Raw genomic sequence first — 13,250 nt, forward strand, 5'->3', positions numbered from 1 at the left:
ATAACAAAAGATTATAAAACACATACCCAATATTTACAAATAAAGATTAAATTGATAACCTGTATAACATACAGTATGATCGCAGAGTGAATGAGGTAATACATGTGACTAGCACACAGAAAAAGTTGGTATACATCTTACAATCCATTTCTATTTACTCGGACCATAAAGTTAATATACCTAGCGGAATAGAGCAACAATCTCGAGCTGTGAAACGAAAACGAAATTGGTTTTCATCTGTGTGAAAAATATGTATACGTATACACTTACACAAGCATGATTGAACATGTCTCTTTTTACCACGCAGTGTTACTGATAGTGACATCTCTCTTGCTCAGGCCTTTGTTTCTCTATTCCGCTAGGTATATTACCTTTATGATCAGGACCTTATGCTACCGACAAGGATTATTATGATAGAACCTTTGAAAAGGCTTTATTCGAAATATGAAGTAAGTATTTTTTTTTTGTTTCTTTGAACAGTTAAAAAAAAGATAAAGGCTGATTTATTTTGTTTCTTTCTTTTTAAATAAAAAGAGAAAATGACTAAGTATATTTTTGCCAAATAAAAAGTGGGTAAGTACTCAACTTCCAAGTAACGCCCTTTGTAGCACATCCATCGTGGGTATCGCTGACACAATAGATTTTCAATTGTTATGCGGCAAATTATCAAATTTATTTAAATTGACTTCTAAAACATTACACTCATATTTCTGATGTACACCAACTTTTGTCGTCGGCTTAAGCTATAAAACATCTAAAAATATAGTCAGAATATGATAAGAAAATAAATAATTTTTGGCTATCAATAACATTGGTGTGCTTACTAAATAAAACTATTATAAGTAATCTTATCACGGTTTACTATCTACTGACGTTTTAATGGCCTCCAAATATTACAAATATTGTCTGCATTGTATAAATCTTAGGTAGATTCAGAAAATATAAACCGTGATAAAAAATATTTTACATTCATGCCTTAAACATACATTAACAAGAAATCGTTGGTATTAAAAGTGTTAGCTAAGCGCCAACATGTTGCGTAGAGACAAATAGTAGCTGTAGATATACAGGACGAATACTGACCACCAATATTTTGTGTTTAGATACTGTTTCTTCGCTGTCGACTTGGTGTTCTGAAATTAAACATAAATATTCATAAATACATGGGAATTTGTAATGAATTTGAAATTATTGACAATGGTTTAAATATTTTAAGTGAATAATTATTATTTTTATACATCTTGTACATCTTTATTCTAATATTCAATGTCAATATGAAATACTAAATTGCTAAGTGCTAATTTTATGGTTGCACCAAACGTTAGGCCGTCGTCATATAAGTACTTAGGTAAACTGTTTGCATAATAAACATATTAGGTGTGCTGGTATAACAAATATTGACGGATATATTTCGGCAATCGAACCTTCGAATAATACGAAAAATCTAACTCTGCTTATGGATCGTTTTGTGGTGTAGGCTGCGCACAAGTTAAAGATCGCTCGCCAAAACCAACGAACGCCAATTCATACTAATATTATAAACGCGAAAGTGTGTCTGTCAGTTACCTCTTCACGTCTAAACCGCTGAAATTTGACAAGGAGATACTTTTGAGTTCTGGGACAGGACACAGCCCATAGGATACTTTTTATACTGGAAAAATGTACGGTAATGCGCGATAAACGACTTTTGGCGCAACGGTGTTGCGAATATCATCTAAGTAAGTATTTTATTTAATTTTCACTAGCTTCATTGATTATTCTACGCATTGTGACGTCATTGTTAATAATTTCGTATTCTATCAACAGCCTTGCGTCATGTTTTATTCACGTCTTCAAAAGCTCACTCAGACACCGACGATGTTGGTTATTTAAAAGGAATCGACTTCCCTTTTCGAGATTTTATGATCTGAATATTAAATAGAGGAAACAAAAGATCACCTTCAGTTCAGTATTAGGAACTTATTAAATTATTAATAAGTGCCTAATACTGAACTGAATTTTATTATTTGATTTTTATTCAAACAAAACATATATTTGGCTGTATTTATATGCGGCAGCGCGAACGCGCGGTTTGGCGTCTACACCACTAGATGACAAGCAAATTCTTAGGGTTTAATACAAAAAATAACTAAGTATATATACCCCGCCATTTTGTTCGCGCAACAAAAATCGCAAACATTTTGTGGCGGTTATATAAAGTTTATTCCAATTTGTGGTGTGGTCAAATTCATCAAAATCAAATCAGCAGTTTTCTCTTTTAAATAAAACTTGAGAGGTGTCAAGGGACACCCGGATGGACCGAAGTTATAAAAAAAACGCCATCTAGTTGACGCCCAGGAATACTAACAACAAATAATAACAAAATTTGTCGTTACAACTTTTTCCGTCTAGCCCCCTTTCGCAACGCGTGATAAGGAACTTCGTTCCAAAACTTTATAATTTTAAATACACACCTTATACTCAAGTCGGTATATACTCTCCATGCAGCATTTAGTCATGACGAGGAATCCGCACATTCGTTCCTGCATACCCAACGCATATTCAATACTACGTATGAGGTCATTAGTTTTCAACACCAGTAGCGCTTGTCGGTCAACATGCTCCAAGCATTGTGTTACATGATGTAAGAAATTGGGTAATTCGCTTTGGAATGTCGACTTCTGCAATGGAAAATACTGTTTAGAATAATGTATGTGAATATGCAGGACTTTCCTGTATGTTAGAAAACCCATTTGATGTGATGATATCAAATGGGTTTTCTAATGTACACTGATTGATGACTCAGTGCCGGTTTTAGTAAGTACTACCAGTGCCCTGGGTGAGATTTTTTAGGCGCCCAGAGTGCTGGTAGTGCTAAAAAGATCGCCCTTTTGTTTGCTTTCAGCGCCCCTTTTTATCCGGGGCGTCCTGGGGCGTCGCCTCCCTAAGGGGGGTATTACATTATCATTTATATATGATCATTTCTATGATCATATATAGGATCCAATATATGTATATGATCATTTGATCATATCTGCATATTACATTATCATATTTCATTGATCCTATTTTACGTCATATGTGGTTTCAATAGCCAATGGAGAGCGGTAACGCTGACAGGTATTGACGTCAGGGTTACTAGATCTCAGAGAATTCGATTTGTCAAAAGACATCGTCATTTTTAATATGGCTTGTTTTTTGTTATTTCAGCAAAATTATCCAAGTATATAATTAGAAAAATAATTACATTACATTATTTGAAACATATTAAAGAACAAGAAATTAAAAAAATAACTGGCAACACCTATTTCTATGACTGTATTGGATCCAATCTCTCAGCAAATGTCAAAAATCTATGATCAAGGAAGAAATGAATCATATGTCTATATTACATTATCCAATATCATTGACTCAATGATCTCGGATCCAATATACAGGGTGTAACAAAAATAAGTGATACTTTAGGGTGTGTACGTGTTCCTTGTAGAGAATTCACTGTAAAAGTAGCAGCGCTGAAAGACCAAAAAATTTTTTCACTTTTGTATGGGGAAACTCGTGACGCTCGGGCCCTTGCTCATACAAAAGTGAAAAAAAAATTTCGTCTTTCAGCGCTGCTACTTTCACAGTGAGCTCTCTACAAGGAACACGTACTCACCCTAAAGTATTATCACTTATTTTTGTTACACACTGTATATGATAATCTAATATCCCCCTAACGCCGCATCATGTACATCAATAACAGACACTAAACTTATTAATGATTTTGTTAAAGGTCATTTAAACATGCTGCAATAAGTTATCATTTATTTTATAAAAACTTATTTAATTTAATATTATGCATACTTACAGTTTGTTTTTCATTCTTTTAAGAGTTAATTAATGAAAATATCTCGGATATTTTTCTTGTTTATAATTTTACATTATTTATATTATAATGTTATGGTACACGGTATACGGACATGTAGTGCCATCTAGCGGCAAACGAGCGAAACTTATCAGGGGACACAATACACATAAATCCCCTACTCAAAACTAGATGGCGCTAGGTGGTACATGCTCGAGCCTCCTAGAATGTTCCACTTGTTTACGTGAATCGGGAACTTTCTGGAATTCGTCTCGCCATATAAAAAGCTGCAGGTAGACGGCCCGGAATTCAGTTCGTTTCGAGCTATCATCAAGGCGATTTTGGAGTGACAACAAGTGATCAATAGTGAGTGAACCAGTGAAACCTGCGACTTGGCTACGACCTAGGACAGTGATAGTGCTTAGTGATTGGACCTAGTGATTAGTGTTTGGACTTAGTGCTAAGTGTTGTGACCTAGTGTGTGCTTGTGTGACCTGGACTTAGTGAATAAAGTCTTCAAGAGAGTCAGCAGGTCTTTCTCTCCAATTCCTTCGAACCCTAGCAAGTAACAATAACATACCTCTGAATCTGATGGTTTTGTTCTGTCAATCCCTTTCATTATAACGTCCCAAGGTCGTCCGGTTACCATACATGCAAATAGTCCATACAAATCCTTTTGTATACCCAGATGCTCTGCATGTTCCTTAATTTGATCTTTGTCTCGAGCTATTATTGAGAGCCACAGTTTTGAATAGTGGTAGCGGAATTTGTCTGTTAGTTGCTGAAAAATATCATTTTCATTAGCAAAGACAGAAAGTTTATTACTGGTTTGTGGTTGGGAAAACATCTAGATAGACAGGATTTTTTATATTCAAGAAGGTAACATAATAATAACACATGTAGTTAAAAAAACCGAAAAAACATGCTTTTTTATTACTTTTGTTTAAAAAAATCTTAATAAATTAAACTCTTAATACGCAAGCAAAGTTTCGAATGAATTCGACTACTGGAAATAGGTGAAAATTGTGCTCAATTATTCCGTTACATACAGCCCAAGGTAATAAAAAATACTTACAGCATACAATCCATGGTCCAATAAATAAACAGTAACATCTTTATCGTCTGGGTCCTTCCTGACTAGAATATTTCCTGGGTGTGGATCACTATGTACAAAACCAGTAACAAAAATCATGTGCGAGTACAGATCACCTAACTTTCTACATAAGTCAGGTCTGTTTATATTGTGCTCCTAAAATAAAACATACATCATTATTAAAGTAAAAGAGACCTGTATAAACGACTAGGAAAAGAAGCTATGCAACAACTCAAACTGTGCACTTCACTAGAGAAACTTTGTTAAATTATTTTTTACAAATAAAAACTAATGTTGCACGAAATTCTTAGTCACATATGGACAAATAGACTGAAAAAAGTAAAACAACTGCATTATCAAGCAAAAAGTAAGGCAAGTTTTTTTCAGTGGGAAATGACATATTTTTAGGTCTGAGAGAAAATTTACATTTTGTTAGGAATTACAATTATAATAATTTAATACTTACATCAAGATACTTCACATTATTGACTTGACCACCCTTCACATATTCCATAACCAGAACCCTCGAGGTGCTGTAGTCCCAAAATATCTTTGGAACTTTCAACCACTTGTAATCTTTAAACAGTTCCGCCACTTTCTCAGCATTCTTACCCTCCTGTAAAAAGTCTAATTCTTTGGCAATATTTTTCTTCGTCTCGTCCACCAACCATTGCAATTGGAAGTCGGGAAACACTTTTGACATTGTGTAAATAATAAACTCCATCCATTTTAGGTCTATTTTTGTGTTCTTTTTGACAAAGTGATGTTGTACTTTTACAGCTACTTCTGTGCCATCCTTTAGCTTAGCTCTATGCACCTGTGCTAATGAAGCTGTACCCAATGGTTCTGCATCAAATTCCGAAAATAATTCATTTGGCTAAAAATACAAAAAATATATTTGATAAATACAATGACCCAAATCTAATATATAAAATTCTCCTCCCCCAAAACGGCTCAACCGATTATAATGAAATTTTGCATGTACAGTTGTTAGGCCTGAGAATAGATTTTTATCTACTTTTTATATTGATACAAGAAATAATTTAAATGGCAAAACAATGTTTATGTCAACTAGTAATCGTTATAATGATATCAAAATTAAAGAAAAATGCTTACATCTTGCTTCAAGTCATCTTTTATTACTCTATACAGTTCTTCAACCGTGTTCTTTGGGGCATCCTTATGTAAAACTCTCATCGTGTGTACATATTGACTGGGCAACAGGTAGTCGAGAGCTCCTACATGCTGTCCGACCTTGATATACACTCCTTTATTAGCTATGCACAGTTCGAGTAACTTATTCGCCCCGATCTGATGAGCTTCTCTTTTGACCTTTATGTACTCCTTAGATGATTTGTCCCATTCTTGACTGTACAACATTTTCTTATACATCCTACCGATATCCACTGCCGTATAAGCAGTCCTACTGAGCCTCACAATAGCTAATGAATTGTAATCTGTACCATTATATTTTAAAGTCACCACTGTACCACCTATAGCTACACCACCGTACAAACCATACCTCACCACTTTAGGAATTCTGCTTAACATTTTTACTAAGTGTTCACTTAAATCTGATTTTTTAGTTAAATATGAAAACTTCGATCGACGATTCACATGGGATCATTATTGTTATGAAATTATTTACACAATATTGCACAAGGTAAAGTTTTGCTACAATACAAGTTCACAAAACACAAGTTCAAGATTTTTTGGAAAATATTAAATACGGTATGTGAAATGCCAATGTCAATTGTCGGAAGTCGGAGGGTAAAGGGTTGCCAATGTTAATTTATCCAATTTCCCAAAAATCAGGATCGATTTCCTCCCCCATTAAGTAGGGTCAAAAATCAAAATATTAATAAAAAGTAAGGAAATGTAGCCCCCATACTTCAATCGTTTTAAATTTGGCTCTCAATGTTCTTTTCGCACACTAAAATAATATGGCAATGGCAGGCATAAATGGCAGGTATTACACGCATCAATATTATCACGGGGGTTGCATTTAAATTACGCATTATAGGGAGGGTGCGGGAGAGGAGGGGGGGGGGGGAGAGGGGTGTTCCTAAAGTTAGGAAATCAGTAGCTACCACGAAAATTTATTTTTTTATTTTTTGAGTTTATGTTCAATAAAACAACCAAGTTAGTGGACTAACGACAAAATTAGCCTTTTTTTGGGTGTGGGCAAACTCGGTTCTATGTCTTATATTGTAAATATACAGCACCGACGTTGCGGGACTGTAATGCCCTATCGCCCTTGCGTAACAAATTATTATAGGCACTTATTTGCACCCTGCCAAACTAACTAAAGGTTTAATTGCACCCTCTATATTTTTTATAGATATATTATATTATATCAATGGCTTCAATTATTAGTCGACGGAGCCCCACTACGCGGGGCGGTTAAGGCGGGAGCTTCGCTGTGCTACGCTTCCGTCTTAGCCATCTAACCTAACCCAACCAAGTCGTATTGGGCCAGCACAGAGGTCGGAGTGATACATTGCTATAATTCATTACCTAATAATAATTATTGTATACTGCGGGGCTAAAATGGTCACATTCCTCTCAATCAATTCAGCAAATGAATTATCAAAACTGTCAAACTGACAAATGTCAAATCAGTACAAAAATACAGAAATCAATTGCAAGCAGAGGTGCATTTTGCGATTTTAGAAAAATGAATCATATTATGATTCATATCATGATTATTCAAAGCGACCTTTTTAGCCCCGCTGTTCTTATGTTTATGACACTTAAAAACATTTTACAACAAATTACGCGTAAAACAAATGTAACTACAGTGAAAAATTAATATTAAAGACACGTTGACAAAAAATAACGTTACGTCACACGTAACTTTAAACAAGTATTAAAAAAAAACTATGCATCTCCTAGACACAAATCAGGGCCTCTATCACAAGCTTTTAAAACCAGCCAGAATACTGAACATTTTGGTACCACGACGTCTATTTTCCAGCCAGCCAGTGATCATGTGACACAAAACTCACTTCTCCATTGATAACTGAGTAGTAATTTCGTATCCAGGTGTCATTTGAAAGGGGTAACTAATTACTAACACCTATAAAATACCACCGTTCCCTCCCCTCTCCCTATAATGCGTGATTCAAATGCCAACCCTTATCACGATTCCGCGATAGTATTGATAGTGTAATAGGCCGAATCGCAGTATCACAGTACACTTGTGAATCGCGTGATACTAGAATCATGATAATATTGATGCATGTAATACCTGCCTAGAGGTTGTTTTCTTTTTTAAATCTGCACCAGAGGGCGCGACGATAAACACTTCAGTAGTAAGTAGTAACTGACGTCAGTGCACAGGCAAGACCAGCGCTGACCTGCCACTGCCATCGTGTAAAACGATTTCGAAGATAGTTCAGTACTGTCGGACCACGCTGTCTTCACTACTGATCGCGTGTAAACGGTAGGCGACAGTTTTTGGCGTTAGCACTGTCGAGGCACTGGCGTCAGTTACTTACTCCATATAAAACGACCATTATAGTTACTAAAATGAAAACTGCGCGACAATCAAGTTAAAAAAAATAAGAAAATGCCTCATTACGAAAAAAATTAAAAGAAGATCAATCCACAATCAACTTCAGAGTTCTGGGAGCACCACAGTTTGAGAAATTTTCTACAATTTGGCAACCCTGAACATAAAACGTCAACATCATTTTTATTCCTCATTTTGATGCACTGATTTTATATCATAACTAGCTGTTGCCCGCAACTTCGTCCGCGTGAATGTATGTTATTAAAATCGAGATTTAGAAAATTGAACACCCATCTACGACTATTTTATTTAGATCTATATTAAACACGAAATTTTTAATTTACATCAAAGACCCAGAAAACTTGAACCTCAGATACTTATCGTTTTGAAAAATCCTTTCTTCAAAGACCGCATGTCGTGGATAGGGGATGGGGGCCACAGGACAGGGAAATGAACATGTGACGGAGATAGAGGATAGACTTGAGAAGACGGGATTTAATGTAGGCGCATCTATCCATCTTTTACCTACCTCTTATTCTCAGATTCATAATCTACAATGAAACCACAATTTCGAGAAGTTTCTTAAATTCCATTACTTATCAAGTCACCGTTTTTAGGGTTCCGTACCCAAAGGGTAAAAACGGGACCCTATTACTAAGACTTCGTTGTCTGTCCGTTTGTCTGTCTCCAGGCTGTATCGCAAGGACCGTTATAGCTAGAGTTCTGAAATTTTTACAGATTGTGTATATCTGTTGCCGCTATAACAACAAATACTGAAAACAAAATAAAATTAATATTTAAGGGCGGCTCCCATACAACAAACATGATTTTTTTGGCCTTTTTTGCTCGATATCAATAATGACAACAGGCAGGCGGTTGACATTTTCACAGAATCCTTAATTATATGTGTACTTTAATAATTAATAATAAAATTACAATATAATTAAAATTTAAGGAGGGCTCCATACAAAAACACAACTTTTGGCCTATTTTTTCTCTATAACGGTACGGAACACTTCGTGCGTGAGTCCGACTCGCACTTGGCCGATTTTATTGTAAACATGGTATCAAATTCGGGCAATCTATACAACAAAAAAGAATTTTGAAAATCTGACCACAAACAGCAAAGTAAACATTAACTCCTCCTTTTTTGAAAGTCGGTTAAAAAGTATCTAAGATGTTGACCAGGGATGTAAGGTATCATCATGCCAAATTTCATTGAAATCGGTCTAGCGGATCCAGAGATTAGCCTGTACAAACAGACAAACAGACAAACAGACAGAGAAACAAAAATTTCAAAAACAGTTAAAATGTGTTCTATTACTCTTCTACTATGCCCCTGACTCGATTTTTCAAGTTTCTTTTCAATGTACAAAAATTTAACCTCTACGATTTTATTATAAGTATATAGTTAAAGATGATTTGATTAGAATGTCAAGATTCTAAGCTGAAAATGCCAACGTCATTGGTTACACGAGTTACGACTTACAAGTTTACGATCAATATTCCAATTTTCTCTTTTTGGACATTGGCAACAGTTTATTTAGCCATATTGTGAAATTGATAAAAAAAACTGTCACTTTTGTCTATGCCAATTTGTCAAAGTTGACAGTGTCAATCACAAGTCATAACATTTTTCTAGGTTTGCCGTAAATAAAAGAAGAAGAAGAAGAAGAACATTTTTCTTCCGAATTCAAAACATTTGAAAACATCGTGAAATTAAAGGTAATGGTTTTAAAACAATATTAAAAATAATACAATATGCTTCATTAATAAAAACGTAGTGATGTTTCATTTATATATTGTACTATAAACTATAAAGTTCTTGAACCCAGGACAAGTCTTCCACTTTGCTCTGTATTCTTTTTTGTCCGTGGCCGGTAAGTCCCTAAACTTATCCAATGGGAGTAGTACACGTTTTTAGCTGAAGTAAAGACTGTATGATGAAACTACTGGTGAAGACCGATCATTCAACCTCATTGCAGTCCCAACTGCAAAAACTTTAATGCAGAAATTGGTCAGTGATTGTTGTGACTTGTGTTGCGAATTGCGACTTGCAAAGTGCAAACTCACTTTTGTTTTGTATTCGCAAACCGGCAAGCCACAACTTGTCTAAGCAAGATCATTTGCAAAGAATCATCAGATAAATAAAGGTAAATTAATTTGACTATTATAAAATTTAAAAATGGGAGTAATATAAAATTTATTTTGTTAAATTTCATAATAATTACAAGTACTCTTGAATATTTCGTCATTTACCTTTGGATCCAGTGTTCCTATCTATATTTATATAGATAGGAGCTAGAGGCTACTAATTTGTTAATGTTTATTATGACTATTTACTAATGAGGGAGGAATCATTTGTTTGTGAAAAATATTGTAATATTATCTAGTTTAAAAGATAAAAAATCGGCCAAGTGCGAGTCAGACTCACGCACGAAGTATTCCATACCATTATAGTAAAATTCAAGTACTTACCTACCTGTTGCCATTATTGATATAGAGCAAAAAAAGGCCAAAAAATCAGGTTATTGTATGGGAGCCCCTCTTAAATTTATATTAGTTTATGTTGTTTTTAGTATTTGTTGTTATAGCGGCAAAAGATATACATAATCTGTGAAAATTTCAACTCTCTAGCTATAACCATTCTTGAGTTTCAGCCTGGAGACAGACAGACAGACAGACGGACAGACAACAAAGTCTTATTAAATGGGTCCCGTTTTTACCCTTTGGGTACGAAGCCCTAAAAAAAGATCTTCAAGATTTTTGCCTAACTTTTTTATTGTTGATAAGTATAAAAACCTACTTATTTGTAATTTTTCTACAGGTAAATGAAGAATTTCAAGTATGGAAAACAAAGAAGATAAAATAATACCAAGAGCTTACCAAGTTCAACTTGAAGAGATAGCTTACTCCAAAAACACTCTGATACACCTGCCTACTGGTAATTTTTTTATATGAAAATATTAGTAATGTTTTGGTTGTCTGAAAAAAATGCTGATCCCTCAATCGTGGATTCTATTGTTATTCTATTGTTATCGTGGTCGGATTCGACCGCTTGGGGCTTGATAGGTTAAGGTTAACTAGAGATCGCCCAATGGTCGAAATTCAACCTTAGTTCCAATGACATTAGGACTACCTACTAACTATATTTTGTAAAAAATATTGACTTTATCATATTTTTTTAACTCTTGTCTCTGGAACTCAGCTGATCTCAGATTGGCCGTGTAAGCATTGTCTAATAGTATCTCAAATTCAATAAAAAAACTTTAATCCATCTTCAACCATAAATAAAAGAGTAATTCATAAATAAAGTATAATTCGTATGTATAGGCTTGTCACAAAAATCTGTAATTTTTCCTAGTGTGTGTGTTGTAGTGTGTGTAATGTTTTATTTGTTAAAAAAATGTATGATAAAAGCATAATTTCAAAATAATATTAGCTCGATGCACTCCTTTATCATATAAACTATAACTGTGCAAAATTTTGTTCACCTACGTTTCACCATTTTTCTTCAAAAGGGTTACAAAGCTTTTGGCTCACGTATTAATATATAATATTACCAATAATATATTATATAGTAAAATATAGTAAAACCACCAATTTTTTGTGTTTTTAATTTTGAGTTATACAAAATTTAAAACATTTTCTATTCTATTGCATATTATTATGTAAGGCACTTAATTCATTTAATGCATAATATTTTATTAATCACTTGAATGTTATATTAAAAGATATTATGTGATCAAAGTCTCATAAGTCAGGCACACAGTCGGTATGGTATCAATTCAGTAAATCAGTTTGGTCAGGAATGTCAGGAGAATGATTGCCTCTCATTGATTGTCATTTTAGGGTTCCATACCCAAAGGGTAAAAACGGGACCCTATTACTAAGACTTCAATGTCTGTATGTCTGTCTCCAGGCTGTAACTCGACATAATAGCTAGAGGTTAATAATAAATTTAAAAAATAAACAATTGATTGTATTGCTATAAGTTAAAAGTGTATATATTATTAATGTAAATTGTTGCAGGTTCTGGAAAAACATTAATTGCTACACAACTAATCAAAAGATTTAAGGAGCCAAATCCAAAACCGTGGGGCCAAGGGGGAAAACGCTGCTTCTTCCTTGTTAACACGGTGCCCCTTGTTCGACAACAGGTATATAAAAGTTATTTAATAGCCTCAGCGTGGATGCCTTGAAAACGTGTGTTATATCATAATAATATTAATAAGATATCTATAAAATATAATCTAACATAGATAATAACATGTACATTACACATCTTAAACAACTAATAAAATGTCATGATCTCGATCACATTAAAAATGGATTCACTGCCTACCTTAATATACAGAGTGTAACAAAACTTTAGTATACCTATGCCCAACCTCTGCTCCCGTGGCCGTACAATAACGTAAAATATTATAGCTTGTTTATCAATCTTCATTTAATACCTCATTTGTGGGAATCGCAGACACAGTAGATTTTCAATTGTTATGTGGCAGCCAGGTGCCACTTGGGGATTGATGGGTTAAATTAATAATAACAAAAGTGAAAATGTCAAATTATTAGAGCACTCAATATATTATCAACTTATTTGTTATGACTGGAATTCTTTTTTCAGAAAAAAGTGATAGAATTACGATGTCCTGTAAATGGCGTTGGCTGCTACAGCGGCGAAGATGGCGTTGATTTTTGGGACAAAAGGAAATGGGACTCCGAATTGTCTAAGCATGAGGTATGGGTATATCCCGTTCAGGGAATGCAATCTTGGATCAAGATTGACTACCTACTCAAGATCTTGGCGTCTTTTTTCT

The 13,250-nt window shown here is 34.4% G+C and overlaps 2 protein-coding genes across 4 annotated transcripts in view; one reads left to right on the forward strand and one right to left on the reverse strand.

Annotated features, from left to right (window-relative positions):
• Positions 1–521: 521 nt before the first annotated feature.
• LOC121733740 (aarF domain-containing kinase 1) lies at positions 522–6,645 on the reverse strand. Its single transcript, XM_042124090.1, has 6 exons — positions 6,033–6,645; positions 5,383–5,793; positions 4,899–5,072; positions 4,404–4,604; positions 2,454–2,660; positions 522–1,133 (listed from the first exon to the last, which is right to left on the reverse strand). Exons 1-6 carry the CDS (start codon positions 6,465–6,467, stop codon positions 1,017–1,019), a joined length of 1,545 nt encoding a protein of 514 aa, XP_041980024.1. The 5' UTR covers positions 6,468–6,645; the 3' UTR covers positions 522–1,016.
• A 3,461-nt stretch (positions 6,646–10,106) lies between these two features.
• LOC121733842 (endoribonuclease Dicer) overlaps positions 10,107–13,250 on the forward strand; it is a 61,760-nt gene continuing 58,616 nt past the window's right edge. Inside the window, exons 1-5 of one of the 3 annotated variants that reach the window (XM_042124219.1) lie at positions 10,129–10,155; positions 10,532–10,583; positions 11,258–11,374; positions 12,463–12,590; positions 13,058–13,171. In XM_042124219.1, coding sequence (XP_041980153.1) covers positions 11,278–11,374; positions 12,463–12,590; positions 13,058–13,171 — 339 coding nt within the window. In that variant the 5' untranslated portion in view covers positions 10,129–10,155; positions 10,532–10,583; positions 11,258–11,277. Of the gene's footprint in view, positions 10,156–10,252; positions 10,311–10,531; positions 10,584–11,257; positions 11,375–12,462; positions 12,591–13,057; positions 13,172–13,250 lie in introns of those variants that run through there. The other 2 variants (XM_042124220.1, XM_042124221.1) reach the window with 2 other exon arrangements.

The sequence above is a fragment of the Aricia agestis genome, chromosome 14, assembly GCF_905147365.1.
Source record: "Aricia agestis chromosome 14, ilAriAges1.1, whole genome shotgun sequence".
NCBI classification, from domain to species: domain Eukaryota; kingdom Metazoa; phylum Arthropoda; class Insecta; order Lepidoptera; family Lycaenidae; genus Aricia; species Aricia agestis.